Genomic DNA, 17,265 nt, shown 5'->3' on the forward strand with positions numbered 1-17,265 from the left:
TCCCCAGTGTGAACTGAAAATATTTTACAAAATTGTCCGGCTTTAATTCGAAAAGGGATGAAGCAAAAGCTGATCCAAAACTTCCACACAAAATGCACATGTATCGAGAACCAACAAACTTATTTTGAAGGTTACAATTAATTTCATTTTGAAGGTTACAAGTCATCTCCCAGTCTCCCTCTCCCCATTCAGCTACTTTTCTTTTTGTACACTCTGTCTATGTCCAGGATCAGAAGTGTTATAAAACTGGAGGAAAAAGCCAAATAGCTAAACACCCCACATTTATCTTACAAAACTTCCACAATCTCATGACATTTCTGGGCCAGCATTGTAGGCCTAAGAAAGTAGCAACCTGATTCTCCTTTGCTGCTGGTTTAACATCAGTGACATGTCAGTGTTCGTTCTTCTCGGGTAGTTATAATGATTCTGTTAGCCATATACTCAGGCACATTGAGAATTTGTCTTCTTTCTCCATTACTTTTTCCTCACTTGCTAAGAGCATTGCCAGCACTGCACAGGTCTGGCTGAAGATTTCAGCAAGGTTTTCTCTCTGGAGGCATATATAAAAGATTCAGAATTCAGCAGGCTTTACAGCAATCAAATCGCCTCTATGCTGACAGTCAGGATACAAATGTTAATAGGGATTGTCATGAATCAAGTGCAAGATATTATTCCTAATAAATGAAGTTGCAACAGATCTGTGCAGCTATCAGAAAAACCCAACCCCCCCATTTAAACACAGGAACTTTTCAAGAGTGGCACTGTAAAAAAATTGTACCTTCTGCAGTAGGATAGCTATCACTGTCTCAGAACTGTCACTTCACATTTTTCCAAGTAAACTCAAGACCTGGCCTGTGTCTCCTTTCACCTGGGGATCAAGGAGAACGGAATGCTGGTTACTTCTCTGGTTACTGTATTTGGGTTTATTTTTATGTTGGGCCTTCAAAAAAATCTTATTAATAGGCAGTAACAGTGTAAAATCCCTGCCTCAGAGAAGCTGGAGAGAAAATCCTGACAACTATGAAGCCTGGCCAGAACAGATGAAAAATTCTCCCCGCTTAGTTTCACAAAGCTGCCTGAAATGCCTTCTTAGAGGTGTATGCATGACCCATCTGGAGGCCTTAAATGTCTCCTTGGCCTTGCAACAGTTTGTAAATTAAAAATATTACCCTGCAATGCCGCTTGCCAGTACTCAACACTATGTCTTCCCTGCACGAAGTGAAAAACAGCATTTAAAAAATCCTAAGCAAGGACAATCACTGGAGGCATTCTGACACTTGGTGCATGTACAAAGATTGTTAAGGCAATTTACAGAGTTGAACAACATCTGTTTGCTGGTGCATAATTTTCTTTCCTTTTTGATTACTCATATAGTTAAGAATATTGAATATAGATTAAGTAGAGCTTGCTTGTCTGGCTTGTGGCTAAAAGTGTTCTAGAGAACACCTGAAACTGAAGCTACTTCCAGGCTGTGGTCACATTTGTGGACTGTTTGCTGAGATACATCCTGGCCATAGGACATCGGTAAAGAGTGAGAATTCCTCAGCTGTTGATCTGGGACAGAATTTGCTGTAAGTGCTTTGAAGATGGCAACGCTTATCTTTTGTCTGGTTAGCTCACTCAATTCTGCCTTCAGGCTCACAGTATTTAGTTCGTGAAATTAAGATGTGGGGGTTTAAAGGTTCTGTCCTGCATCCTCAAGTATCATATCCTATGGGGCCTGATCATAAATCCATACAAAGTTTCCTGCTACCTTCAGTAGAACAGGATGAGTGTCAGGGAAGATGAGGTTAAGCCATGCAATTCATTGCATCTTCAAGCCTCCCATGGCAATGCTGACAGGCAGATTCTGCCAGGAAGCAGTTTGGCATAGCTAAGTAAGGCTGATCTCTGAACCTTCTTCACAGGAAACACTATTTCTACCTCCATTAACTACATACAGAGAGGCCAGGGCAGCAAACCTCCTACAACTGCCCTGTAAAGCTTGTCCCTTTCATTCTACCTTGCTACACTTGGACATGCCAAGCGCCAAGGAAAGCCTAAAAACGTCAGGAAAATCTCAGTTGTGGTTCATTCTGCACTGATGTGAAATTACTATGGACTTTCTATAGCTATGGCTGTTTGAGCTGATGCCTAGGACAGCAGGCTGAGAATAAGGGAATGGCAACTTGCCCTGTGAATTCTCTGCTGGATATAAATGAACAGCCAGCTCCTTTTTAAATGGAAATATCCATATTTGTTAAAAAAATCAAATAAAACAGGATGGATGAAGGAAAATGTAATGTCAAATGTATGACAGACCAGGTTTCATGACTTCCTGACATGGAGTTTTTGGAGGTGCTCTTTAGGTAACCTCAGAGAAAAACCTGCAGTTTTGCAAGAGTCATTTAAGAAATATTAGAGACTGCCATTTGATGATTGATTGCACAGTATTCAGACTAACAACTTTGATAGTTTAGATCTGGGTTCAATTCCTTCCTGTATCACAGGTATTCGCTCTCAAAGTGAGCAGCTTCTTGCTTCCCTCATCATCTCGTTCACTTCTGCATTACCATAATAAAAACATTTTATTGCATCACAGAGCTATTCTAAGGATAAATATCTTGTCAGCTTGTGAGGTGACAATACTACTCAAATCAGGTGAATAAAAAAGATACTCCATGCAGATTTATAAATATTGCACACGGGTGTCTGCTGCGAGAAACTCAAATTTCTCAGTTGCCTTTGTGTAGGTATGCAGCAACTGGCAATGTTGCTGAAGCTGCTCTACTCGTCTTTCATAAAACATCTGTATTCAGTGAGCAATGACACCAGAACAGGCCTATTATACTTAGCTGACAAAGAAATTTAATGTTTATCACACTTTCTGAGCTGGTACTTAGTATTTTTTAGCTTACTATCCTGATTTATTTGCTTTCTGAATACAGAATAAGAACTCCTTGCATTTTAAAAGTAATTTATTATGGATGGTAAGCAGCCTGGCAAGTTAAGTTTATAATCAGGATGATATCTCTTTGAGATATGTAGGTAGTATAGGGAAGGTTAGTTTTGCTTTTAAAAGAAAAAGCAAAGTTTTTTTCCAATAAAAGAATTCTTGCAAATTAAGTGAAATATAATCTTCAAAGCACTAGAGCACAACTGTGCGTGTTTAATACAACAGTATTGACAGGACAGCAGAATGGAATAGCTTTACAGAGTATGTTTTTTTTGGTAAGTACATATATTTACTAAGTCAAGGCTAACACTCAAGTCCTGAAGTTTGATCTACAGGTAGAAAAACCTGACTGCGGCATTCAGACTAACCAGACTGGGAGCCTAACATTCCCAAACCAGGGAAGATTTCTGATATAACTTTTGGCTAACAGATGACAATCATGGTGTGAATAGAAGATTTTTTTTCAAGGTTGGCAGGAATGTTGCCTTGATTTTCCAGGTTCTTGGATTATGAGCAATGTAAACTAATAAGTTAGTTACCTTAAATCACTCGAACAATCACCTCCCCATTACTTACACCAAAGCAATGAAATGTGTTCGCAACCAGCAAAATAAAGGGAGTTGAACAGGCAGAATTTGGAGATGATCAAGCATCAGTCTAAGAGTCTGCAGAAGGGTGCAGAGCTGCTTCACCCATGTGCTATAGAGCCAGAACTGGTACGTCATTTTTGCATCCACTCACCCTAGTAAAAAGACTATTTTACTCTTTGAGGCAGAGAAGGGAGCAAGAAAGGAAAGAAATCTGACTATGACAGTACTAGTGTAAGTGCTTTCAATATTCACACAAATATAAAACAAACAAATAAAGAAGGTCAATCTGGGTATTGGCATAAGGATTGCAATAATTCACACTGTGAATGTGAGCTTTAAATGAAATAAAGAAAAAAGTGTATACACTCTCATGTCCTTGGTGTTTGTTGATGCAAACTCAGTGAGCACAGAAACTGGGAAGCTTTGAATTTACCCTTCCAGCACACCTGAAAGGCACATGAGTCACAGCATCAGCTATTTAATTTTTATTTTTTGGCTACACTGCCTTGGTGGTGGGCAATTTCTTCTCCTGCAGTTGATCCACAGCACTTCAATACCGAAGGGAGGAATGCTTTGTCCCTGTGGGATCCTCCACATCACAGTGCTGCCGCATGCTCTGCTTAGCCATTTCAGCATTTGACCTTCACTCTTCTTGTTTAAATGAAAGAAATAGCTTGTTTTTTTAAAGGAACAAAAGCTAATTGTTTTATTAAAAATGCTTTGATGATTATAGGACAGCTGTGGGAGAAAAGAAAAAGAGAATTTGTGCCTAAGCAAAGGACAGGGAAAGGTCAGAAAGCAATCTGTAGGACTGTGGAAATACTGCAGGTATTCCTCAAAGCAATTTCTCTGAGCAATGATAGGAAAGCCAATTGCATATGCTCCAAATACAAAACAAAAATAAAGTTAAAATGGATGTCAGACTCAATTTTTGCACTTTTTGTCCTTGTAAAAAAACAGTGTAATTTCCAGGTCACTACCACATCAATCACATTGTGATCTGCTGCTAATATGGCTGGAGACAATGCAATTTCTTGTCAGTCATCAATCAGTAGCTCTAAGGTGGATTTGATCAGCAAAGAATCCACAATATGTCAGACCTGTTTTTACTGTGAGATGTGTTTACTACTTACAAGCCATTATATAGTGATTTATTTATAGTAATGGCGTTTCTTTTTTCTTCGATCTATTTTTCTATCACTTCTTCTGCTAGCAGTTTCAGTATGTAACTAACCCCAAAATGTTTACAACAGGGGAGTGACTTTAATAACTAAATATTTTTTTTATAAGAAAAGATTCTTGTGGCAAATTATAATCAACAGGAAGAGAAGACTGTGGTATATTCAAGGACGTTATATTATGTGACCATTCCCGCTGAGTAGAATATTTTTCTTCTAATATCTCATATTTGTTTGAATGTGATGACTTAAACAGTCAGACACTATTGATTATCAAATCAACAGAGTTGCTTGACCTGGAAGATTTACTCAGATGAGTAAAATAAAACCTAGTCCTAGTTTACTGTGCAAAGAACTAATCTTGTTATTTCTTAGCAGCTGACATGAAATCCCAGTGAAGGTAACAAAAGAAATATTCTTGCTTGCCCCATATCAGACTCACTCAACATCACAGCATCCAATGCATACTGTGGTGCACATTAGAAAACCACAAGTGACAGAACAGTATTCAACTATGTCCTTACCATAAAGAATGGAATTGCTTGAAAACAGAAAATATAGTTTTTGAAAACCTGTTCACAGACATTTTAGTGCTTTTAAAGAGGTGAAAGTGTTAATGAATTGGAACATTAGAATTGCGATGTTTTCATCCAAATCAACTAAAAATAATTTAGGTAACATTTTTATTTTACAGGGAAAGCAGAGAAAGGTTCCCTGCTATTTTCCAAAAAATTATACATATATATATATATATGTATATCTATCTATCTATCTATCTATCTATCTATCTATCTATCTATCTATCTATATTTAAGTAAACTATACTTGGCTGTTTTGCCAGTATCTATTTTGCTGTACTGTATGTTTGTCCTTTGTATCTCGTTGTCAGAGACTGATAAGGATAATGGCTCAAATATTGTGGCAAAACCAGTTCATCCAGCTGCAGGAGATGGGACATTCCAAGGAGTAGGAGATGGGACATTCAGTATAAGGTGAACTCCGATCTACATATCAACAACAAGCCACAGATAAAGGCTGGCTGGCTGATACAGGAGGTGGGGGGCGTGCTGGAGACCATGTAGCTCTGTCATCTGATAGGCCCAGCATGGTACTAAGGGAAAAGCCGAGACACTTCAAGATGGTCCAAGACTTGTCTATCTTTCACAATCACCCTGCCAGACTTTCGTATCTTTTGCAATAACACCTCTGCAAAAGACCAAAAATTATGCAAGCGGGCAACCCAGAGGGCTATAAATGCCCAGCTTGTCCAAGCACTGATGGCACCCACACACCATCCTGAGGACCACTCTGCTCACCAGTGTCACCACATGAACTGAACGAGATGCTGGAGGACACTGCACATCACTGGACCTGAGACTGCAAGCTCCATCACACATAAAGCGGAGCTGTAAGGATGGTGAAATCTTCGTCTCTCTTTTCTTTCTTTTCTATACTTCTATTATTTGGCTTTCTTTTTTTATAAGTAATATAGTAACATAAGGTTTAAAGCCCCGCATATGCTGCAAACGTTTTATGTTTACCAACTGACCCTACAATAATGTAAAACTTTTAGTCAACAAATCATTTGCCAATTAGGCCAAGCTGCAAAATAAAAGCCTTTTGTTTACGGACCTAAAGTACTGTGTACTGTTTTCCAACCAAAGGGACACATGAACCTGAGTCACCTGAGCCACCTCTCCTCCCCCCCACCTCATACCTCTGGGCAAGACGTGACAGTCATGGACCAAAAGGACACTGTAGAAGATTCCAGGAGCTGATATTAAAAGAAAATGTAGGATCCCTTTCTTTCACATTCTCATTAACAGCACTGTTTGTTATAGAGGTTTTACAGTTCTTTTGATCACAGGATGCCCCAAAAGCAGTCTGTTTTGTGTTTAATTTATCCTGTAACTCTATCACACTGCCACTTTGCTGTTTCTACAGAGAAGCCCCATCAAGTCACTCACATTAAGTCATACTTGGGGATATTCTAGATGAGTACAGCAGTTTTCATCACTAAATGATAGGAAAATGGTAATTTGCATTTTGTACATAAGGTCCTGAGGATTTAGATATTTTTTTGCCTGGAATAGTTTTGTTAATTAAAGTAGAGATCTGTTGTCATGTTTAAATGGCACAATACTGTGTGATACAGAGATCCCCATGCAAGCATGAGTAACTTTGCATGACCTATGTTTGTTTTACTATGTGCCCAGAGTATCACTGTCAGAGCTTCAGGCCTTTGGCTGGACTGGGAGGCTGATAAGGAGAATATTATGGTATAATATAGTACAATATTACTGCTGTTGCTATGACAGTGCTTACAGACCAGACAAAAACACGGTTTTTCTGTGCTAGTTGCTCAGTTATTCCCCTAATTGTGGTTTTTATTCTGTTAGCTTCACATCCAGGAAAAATAAAACACTTTAGCTTAGAGCTAGTTTTGGCAGAAGTTTGGGGTTTATCTATCCATAAAAGAAACAGAAATACACAAATGAAAGCCAGTGTGACGAGTTTGGGCAATACAGAATAAAATTTAAAAGTGAATTTACTGAATATGGCACGGCAGCAGTTCTTTTTTTTTTAATTTTGATTCAACATGTGTGATCTGTAAGAGACTGACCCAGTTCCAGCCTGAATGTGTTTCCTCTGCATAAATGCACTAGCAAACATAAATACTAAATATGCACTGCTATTCTTCAACTCACGACAAACCATTTGCTCAATTTACTGAAATCACTGTATTCACATTCCTAGGAGTTACTCTTTGTACTCAATGTGATGGATATGTTTTAAAATTTGTCTTTGAAGCAAGACAGCACGGTGAAACCTGATGAAATTCCTGCATGCAAGCAGGGTGGAAGCCAACACCTAGAGCAGCAACTGCTTCGCTTCTGCTGCACTAGAAATACATCATGTTTATTGGAATTTACAAAATAATCATGCTAGAGATTCATCAGAATATCTGGTGACATGAAAACAAACCCTTAGCTTTTAGAAGAGGGTGCTCCAATGTGTGAGCAACACCAGCATTGGACAAAGCTCTGTTCTCATAAAATGAAATGAAGATGGATATAAACGAAGGCTGCAGAAGTATGTGAGGAGAAATTACAGACCATAACCCAGCAACAGGTAAATAGACTGCCTCTTTCTGTTATAAACTTGGTTTCTTCTAAATGTGTCAGGAAGGGAGCAGGGTATGGATATTTGTAAATTAATCCTCAAAGGCTGATTTGGAAAAAAAGAAAAAAGAGAGGTTATGAAGGACTTAGAGATCAGAATGTCAAAGGACAGGAGCTTTCCCTGGTGAGCTTTTTGGTGACTGGTGACTCAGCCTGCCTGCAAGATTCCTAGTACAGTGGGTAACTTAGAAGCACAAAAGCAGTTCATGACACTAGAGGTTTCTTTAACATCACAGATACTGATGAGAAGAGCCTTCACATTTTTTTAGCTGAAACTGTAGGATTAGTACAATTTGAGAAAGCCTTAAAATTAGGAAAAGCAACAGACTGGATGATTTTGTACACCAATAAAAGCACAGTGAAAGCAAGCTACTGAGAGATATTAGCACCTCAGCTTAGTCTGACAAAACCTTTAGAGGTGTTGAGAAGAACAATTCAAGAATACAATGAGAATATCCTATAAAAGTAATGGAAAAAATGAATGGTCACAAAGCTTGCAAATTGTGCAAACATTTGGAAAAATATATTCCCATTACTGTTTACTTTGTCACAATCATTCCTGGTCAAAATAAGAAAAAACACATGGAAATAAATCAGCAGCTTCATTCTCACTTTTTTTTTGTCTTTTTGTTTTGTTTTGTAAGTAAGATCCCTCTTTCATTTCCTGTCTTTCTTTCTTATGCAGGCATGTGTGTCCATAGTAAATTGGTCTCTTACAACAATTGATTTTGAAAATTCAGAACATAAGTTGGGAATTTCCAAAGGACAGGCACAGACATGGGAGCTCTGTACCTTCCCTTACCCTAGCAAGTACAATCTTTAACCCAGTTTAAGCTACTACGAGACTTGATCTGGTGACAGATGGATAAAATTTTTAATCCAAACTGTGGCCATCTAATTTATAAGTTATTCAACCCAAAGCTCACATCTATGTATCTCCAGGTATGTTTCTGAATGAGACTGGGTAACTTTCATTTAAATGCATGTTTTTTTCCTAAAGAAGTAACCACGACATTGTTCAACAGCTCAAGACTACATAATACAGCCTGCCAGACCTGCTATGACTACAGGCACTCTTTGATGCATTTTGTTGTTGCGTCATTTGATCTAAATAGGTAAAATATATTAGTACTAATGAGAGATGTGGTTTTAAATCATCACATTTAAATCCTGGGTATATAATTTGCCTTGTAAGTAGTATTAAACAGGATTTACTTATTTAATTAATAAAAGCTGAGGCAGTGATTCTGTTGTGGTTTTTCTCAGGCAGAGAGCTCTCCCTTGCTGTGCCTCCTGCACTAAAGCATTTACCTTTAATGCAAAATGGTCCATCATAGGCAGTTTTGGAGCAGTCACAGGAGTAGCCGTTGTATTTCTCGACACATTTACCACCATTGGCGCAGTACATCCCATAGCTTGTGCAATGGCCAGAGCAGCCAGGCTTCACCCCTGGTGTGACTTTGGCTCTCTCTTCCAGATCCAGTGTCACCCCATTCATCCTTAGTGAACGAATGCAACCTAGGAAGCCTCGCTGGCCTCCTGCAGCACCTGAGGAGGAATGTAAAACTGTGAGACAACACTGAAAAGATTTTATTGTTGTTGGTTTACATGAAATATCCTGCTAAACTTGTGACAACAGCTGGATATACGTAACTTCTTTGTAAATGCAAGGAATTGCCCTGTCCTAATGACAATGAAATTAATTAAATCTAACCTTTTGATAACATACAAGTAAGCATAAATAGCAGGTCTGTTTGTTTGATGCTAATTACACATTAGAGATTCTAGTCCTCCACTGTAAGACTTAAGTTTCATTTCAGTATTTTTAGAGATAACAGTGGAAGAAATGGGCTTGGCTCTATCGCTAAGGTATAGCCTTATTCTCCATATTATCAGTGATGATGGATGCTAATAATAATGCCGCAATATGTTATGCAGTGTTACATTTTTTCAAAGCCACGATGAGGAAAGAAGGGAAAGATTTAAATCTCCACTCTCAGTTGCAACAGAAAGTAGAGATGTTAATTTCCAGGCAACATCGTGTATATTGCTTAGTTGCCTGACTACAGGGTGAAGGACATAACAAAAAAAATTAGGTTGAGATGGCTTTTCTTAGCAGTCAATTAAGAACTGGTCCTTTTTTCCGCTGGTAAAAACTTGCTGAAAAGTGTGATTTCACCTAGGGAAGTCTTCTCTGGGGCTGGATTAGAAACAAACACACTAAAAATGAAAAGAAATAACCATGAGTGACTGTCATCCTTTCTCCTCATCCTCATCTCTTTGACTGCCACAGTGCCGCAGGTGCTGAGGAGTCCCAGAGGAGATCTGAACGCTCATCACCACAGAGCACTGAGGCTGATATTTACCCAAGTGGGGAAGAGGACTAAAGACAAACCAAGGAGAGAGGGCTGCTTCAAATCTCAGTAGCTGCATGATTTGGAGTAAGAAGAGGCAACGCTTGCGTCTCTGCCGAGTGCGCAGGGTAAGGGGCATTCTGATGTGACCCCATTCTGTGTAAACTAGTATACACTGCAACAATGAAAAATACCCTAATTCATCTAATTCTTTCCTCTCCCGGTGAGTTAGGACACTAGGACATGAAGTCATCATCCCTCAGGCTCTCTTGTGGGCCCAAATACACTTATTCTACAGAAAATGGAACAGAAGGCACTGAAATGATTCTTGTTCAGTATTAGTCTCCAGGTCTTGATGTTCAGGGTGCTCATTTGGGACATTCCAACTCAAATAAATTATTTTTCTAACTCTGGGTAAAAACTTCAATCAGAGGCTCTATTCTTCGAGATGTGTCCTCCAGTCACTCAGTTATGCAGAATTGCTATGGTTCAAAAAGAAAGAAAATCTGGTGCAGGCTTAGAGATTCATTTTTTGTCAATAAAGGTACTAGGTATTACAAAACATATCTGGTATAATTGTTAATTCAAAACTACCAATAAAAATAATGATTGTTAACAATTGCCCAAGTATTTGTTCTGGAAAAAAGATCCAGATCGTCCTATTTTCAGCAAAAGGCTTGATATTTCTTTAAAAAGGTTATGGGTCTCTCTTCTAAACAAACTTCACATTTCAGCTTATTTTGAAACTGCCCTGTATTGGAATCACAATTGGCACTACAGGAGAATCCGAGTTTGTAAATGATGACTGCATATCTGCTGACATCTTATAAACAATTTGCAGTTACACCGTGTTGCTTACTGAGGCCATGAAGGTTTTAAACACCATTTAAATGAATTTCTGCTGTTGAAGCCTGACTAACACAAGAAAAAAATGGGATAATGTCTTTTTTCCCTTCCCTCTTCTCTCCTCTGTTAACAGATATCTAGAAACGTAGGAAAGTGCTTCTTTGCTTAACATTTCATGCAGTTCTGACTCCAGCTAATGGTACTTGGCTTGTCCGCACTTCACAGTCCTGGGGCTAACAATCAGAGAAACAGAAGTGCTACTGGAATAGCCTGCCCAAAATATAGCAGAGACCAGCAGCTTCAGAAACCAGCTGGACTAACTTGGTTCTGGGGAATCCATTTAGGCAACACTGTGAGATGCCATCCTACTTTGACTGGGCAAATATCCCATGGGCCTAAAGGGAAAAGACTGCATTGAGAACCATGAATACAAAAGCATGGGCAATTATCAAAACTAAAGTGGCTGAAAGTGCTGGATGGGCACTGCAGGCACACTCAGTGTCAGCAAGAGCTAGCCAGAATTTTTCACTTCTGTGGTAAATAAGCATTTGTGTGTGAGAGAGACATGGCAAAAAAGGAGGTTGGCCCTTTCAGTCAGGAGCTGCAGGTGGGGAAAGAGAAAAATGACGCGTTGAGAGTACAGCATATTTCTCTCTTAGTTGATCTTATTTCTGTAATTATGGACATGCTTGACTTATTTTTTTTTCTTCTTTCTTTTCCCCTTACCATCATGGAAGTGCTTCAGGAGCGCTGAAAAGACACGAGGTAAAGAGTGTTCAGCACGTGTGGGCAAAGCCCAGTTACCCACTCTTACCAACATCTTACCAACATAGAGCTGGCTGTATAATTCGAGCCGCGTGTGACCTTCTGTTGGTGCTTTCCGGACTTCCACGGGTAACTGGTCTACCTGCAGGCTAGCCTGTTTGACATTCCTCTCGGCATTGACCCGATGCCACTGGTCATCATTGAGCTGGTTGGGAGATCTAACGACGATTTCCACGGGCCCATTTCCAACATCAAATGAAAAGGAAACCTCCGTAGCAGCTGAAACACCAAGCAAAAGGGAACCCGTCTTACATTGTAAACAAATTCACTTATACTTCCAAAACAGAAAGGAATCATATTTACTAGAAATATGTACTGCTCAGCCACCTTTCAGAAGTTATAAGCATGTTCATCATTCAGTTCCTTCTAACTCAAGTAGCAGTTAAAGCATTTCCAAGGAAGTCATTGTGAAAAGTTTCTCTAGCATGTGATGGAAATCAAATCAGTTTGGCTTGTAAAATTTAGCAAAATAAATCAAATCCTTGAAAATGATTTTTTTTATTTAAACTAGGAATTTCAATAATATTGGAAAAACCTGCTCACCAGCTTTTAGAAGAAAACATCAACAGACCGTGAAACAATGACAATAATTTTTGTTTTCTTCAGTTTTCCAGTTTCTACAGGTTTTTTAGGCAAATATGCATTTTGAGAAAGAAGTGGTGCAGAAGAAGTCTACCTTTTTTTTTTCTTTTGAGGGGCAATTAATTTTTACAATGAACTTACGATGCAATGGTAATGACCTCTATGAGATTTTACAGCTGAAAAAGAAATAGATTCTTAGCAAGTTCTACAGTGCTCTATTTATAGTGGATGATTCAAAATATGTTTAAAAATTTTACAAATGTCCATTAGGCGTACTAGACATTCCTCCACATGATCCGCAGCAAACTTTATAATTTATACTTACTATTAAACATAAACTGTGATTAATAATATATAGATGACTTTGGAATAAGGAAATATAATATTGACTGTCCCTCTGGTTTTCAGTTTATATAATTTTTTTCTGTTAATTACATCATGGTGGCAAAACACCAGGTAAAAGGGTTATTGGAAAATGGATTAGCAATTATAGCATTCACAAAGGAAGATACCAGACAGAAGTAAAGATGATCAGGAGTTGCATTTAATTTGTTTTTCTCACATATAACATCAAAAAGCCAGAGTGTCCTTTTAACTTTTCTGAAAAATCTTGGATGCCCAATTATGGTCTCAGTGTTCCAGTACAGCTGTGGTTTCTTGTTTGGTTGAATTAATAAAACAGTCTTATAAAAATCTTGCTCAGTAATGCTATTCAATCGTGGTAGAGGCACCACTGCATGATCATTATCACTAACAATACTGATAAACAGTGTGAAATATTTTGGTATGTGGCCTAATAGATTTTCATGAGGTTATGTCAGGCTGAATTAAATGCTTTTTTATGAAAAATGGAAGGATAGGAATAAACTTTTTAGAGAGAATGTTCTCTCAAAACAAATTTATTATACAAATGACACCTCTGATATTTTTCTGTAAAACTGGATATTTCCAAAAGAAAAAAATTGAAAACATATTTTATTGCTGTTATACTCCCTGTTCTCTGCTGAATAAAATAATTTAATTTACTGAATTAACTGTCTTTCATAAGCCATGAATTTAGCCTGTTTGGCCTTTTGCACTTTACAAGACAGAAAATCTGTATGAGACAAAGCTTACTGTTAAAGAAATAAAGATGTTTCACTTTAATGTTACTGTGTCTCATAACTTAAGCATTTCTGCCAGTAAACTCAGGCAAATTAGGAATTAAAGTCTCTCCAGTACTTAAATTGTATGTTGTGTCCAAGCCTACTTTCAAAGGCGTGTGTGTAATTTTCCTTTACTTCTTGCTTTGAAGAACCACCTCAGAACTCTTCACTGTCAGGCTTGATTTGCTTCCCAAAAGCTGTCTTTCCACAAGGCTGTAAAATAAGGACCGCTTAGCAGACTTTTCACCTTATTCTGAGGCAACTGATGGCACTGTTGATATTGCTCGTGGGTACCTTGAGTACACCCCATCCAGGATTTTAAAATCCTCTGCAAGAATGCTTCTTTGTTTGCAAGCTCTTGGTCTTCTGGATGGAAGCATCTCTAATTTTTTAAAGGAAGATTGTTCTTCCTTTAAAAGAGAAAGTGTAGAGACGTGGCAAATAGAAAATAGAAGGTCTGTGCCTGCATAGTCTAGCTTTATGCATGTCTTTAAACTGAAACCTGTATCACAGTCTGAAAGACTTATAATGAGAATGGAGAAAATTATTCACTCTGACATAAGAGTACCATTTGTATATATTAATATTATATTTTGATATTTAATTCTATAGCTAGGGAAGGCAAAGCATTCCAGAAAAATCTTTTCATCAGAGTCCATTTTCAGTGCATGTATGGGCTGCTGTGGAGAAAGCTGATTCCATCTCAGTCAGACCCAATACAACATCAAACTTTTTCAGTGTAACTAGTTATGTAGACAGGTAGGGTTTTCCTAAGTACAGTTTACTTTTCAGTATCTCTCATCATCTACACATGCAACTCTTGCATGATGCGGCATCTTTGAGTCAAATACATCCTTGGTTGACATGACAGTGGTATTATTCTGCCAGACTCTTCAAGAAGATGATTACAAGACATCTAATATACATGTGCACATGTTACTATTTATTCGCATTGACCCACTGAACAAGTGCGGGATTTTTTCAGAAACACGTAGAAAATGAGCTGCATGGGTCTCAGAGATTTCTACTGGTCAGTCACTTTATAGCTCAGGAATTGAGTTTTCCTAATGTTAATTTTATTTTCTATTGAACCAAATACCATAAAACACAAACTAGTTGTTCTAAGAAATGAGAATGAGGATCAGACAGTAAGCAAATGTCTGAAATCACTTAATTACAAAATTTTTTAAAAAGGAAAAAAAGTGGGGTTTAGTATATTCAGTCAGTACAAGGTTTTGTGACACAAACTTCATAAAATCAACCAAGGGTGAAATACTTATGTGCTCCTGCCACATATATTCACTCAATAAATGAAGGCTTGTGGCTTAGTTTTACTCTTTCTGTGCCTTGTGCAATTACATATATCAAATCTGAACACGTTTCTTTCATCTATTCAATTTTCTAAGATCTCAGGTTATTGTCAGCCATCTGTTCAGAACATGGAAGTGCAGCTCTGGAAAACAAACTACCCTTTCCATTTTTTTGTTCTGTGTTCTTGTTTTGAGCTCTATTTAGAAACCCCCCCTTTCCTCATTCTAAATCTATGAGGCATTTGCCCATAAAAAGGAAGGGACATGACCGAGCCACCCTGCAAGAAAACCTGCATAGACCAAGAGAGAGGGCTAACAAGAACCCTATGAAGTTGAACAAGGACAAGTGTAAGGTCTTGCACTTGGGAAAACATAACCCAGGAGTGCAGCACAGGTTGGGATCTACTCAGCTGGGGAGCAGCTCTGTGGCAAGGGACCTGGGGGTCCTGGTGGTCAACAAGCTCAATACAAGTGACCAGTGTGCTGCTGTAGTAAAGAAAACCAACAGGATGCATTAACAAGGACATCACCAGCAGAGACAAAGAAGTCATTGTCCCGCTCTACTCAGTGCTTGCCAGGTCACACCAGGAATCCTGTGTTCAGTTTTGGCCCCTGCTATATAAAAAAGACATGGCCAGTCTGGAGAGGGCCCAGAGAAGGGCCAGACAGATGTTCAAAGGACTGGGAAGCTGCCATATGAGGAAAGGCTGAGAGCGCTGGGCTTGTTCAGCCTTGACAGAAGGCGACTTAGGGGAGACATCATCACCATGTTCCAGTATTTAAAGGGTGGCTACAAAGAAGATTGAGACTCCCTTTTTAAAAGGAGTTACATGGAAAAGACGAGGGGTAATAAGTATAATTTACTCCTGGTGAGATTAAAATTGGACACAAGAGGGAAGGTTTTCACTATGAGAACAATCAGTCATTGGAATCATCTCCCCAGGGAAGTGGTGGATTCCCCAACATTGGCCACTTCTAAGATTCAGCTGGAGAGGGTGCTGGGCCATCTTGTCCTTGTGTTCCCTTTCAAACTGGTATTCTATGGCTGCAGCATCTGTGGGATTCTGTGTTCCTTGGGTCCTGCCTTTCAAGGCTTTCTGGTAGGTATACTTCAGTTAAACACAAGTTCTGAAGCTAAACTGTATAGGAAGTAGCATGCACTTCTATGTCCTTTGATATGCACAAGGTCAGGGTAAATGAGCTGATAGACTTTTCTGGCATTCAAGATCTATGAACAGGTAGGTCTCTCATTTTCCTAGAACTCTTTGTGTTTCAAGTCTCTTTTTTTCCTGTTTTCCTAGTTTGATCCTTGTTGATAAATGGCAGGCTAGGATCTCTAGCTATAATGAGGCTGCCAGAAAAGAAAGAGATGCTGACAGACAGGTGGGTGCACACAACATGCCAAGCAGTAGGTGGAGGCTCTCAAGACAAATCAGCTGTTAAAAAAAAAAAAAAAAAAAGGAGTGATTACGACCTTTTTCACAGTCAGTTTTGTGTGCCTCTCTATTTCTCTCCTATTCTCCCATTGTGCTTTATCTGAAACACGCATTTTCATCTCCTCCCTTATACTTCTCTTACCTCCCCTGATGTATTTTTATACGCTGCAATGGGACTCACTGATGTTTTAGTTGACTTACATCAAAGGGAATGGCATGTAACTTCTTTAGGATCCTTTTGAAATTCCATTCTTAGAACATAAATGCCTTGCTACAGCTAGAATCGGAACTCGCTTGACTGTAAAACAGTGTACAACAATAAGCTATAAACTGTAGACTAAAACCTGCCAGACAGATATTTCCCCCTCCACTTCACCTGCTTGTTCCATGAAAAAAAAGCAGCTTGAAAATATTCTGCCTCTGTAAGGGCAACATCTACCAAACTTCCTGGACAGTTGGTTTGTAAATACACCTCTGACCAAGGGCTCACTGACTAAACCATTAGATAGAATTCAGTGAATTGATTGCAAGTGAATGAAAACTTAATCAACACACAGAGATGCTAAATGTATCTAGAGCTAGTGGTTTATGTATCTTTATATGGAATTCATCACCAGGGTCAAGACCAGGTCTCATATCTGTAGTCAATGGAAACCTTTCCATTAACTTTAGTAGACTGTGGATAGAATAGAGGGCTTTCCAGGATTTGAAAGCAACTATCTTGTCCACCTTTCCTGCTTACACAGCTGAGTTTAAAGACAGTTTCCCAAAGTTATTACCTGCCCTGCTGCTCTCATTTGCATAGGGGTGAGAGACAGCCATGCAAAAGCTGACAATGAAACTGCACTGATAGGTTGTTCCTGGCTGCTGAAAAGATGTGGA

General features: G+C 38.7%; 1 protein-coding gene across 2 annotated transcripts in view; it reads right to left on the minus strand.

Annotated features, from left to right (window-relative positions):
* Positions 1 to 17,265, minus strand: part of CNTNAP2 (contactin associated protein 2) — a 1,148,794-nt gene that overhangs the window by 87,969 nt on the left and 1,043,560 nt on the right. For both annotated transcript variants that reach the window (XM_065830092.2, XM_071804698.1), the window contains exons 17-18: positions 11,911 to 12,129; positions 9,197 to 9,433 (exon numbers count right to left, since the gene is read on the minus strand). In XM_065830092.2, coding sequence (XP_065686164.1) covers positions 9,197 to 9,433; positions 11,911 to 12,129 — 456 coding nt within the window. The remainder of the gene's footprint in view (positions 1 to 9,196; positions 9,434 to 11,910; positions 12,130 to 17,265) is intronic.

This window comes from Patagioenas fasciata, chromosome 2, assembly GCF_037038585.1.
Source record: "Patagioenas fasciata isolate bPatFas1 chromosome 2, bPatFas1.hap1, whole genome shotgun sequence".
In the NCBI taxonomy this organism is placed as follows: Eukaryota; Metazoa; Chordata; class Aves; order Columbiformes; family Columbidae; genus Patagioenas; species Patagioenas fasciata.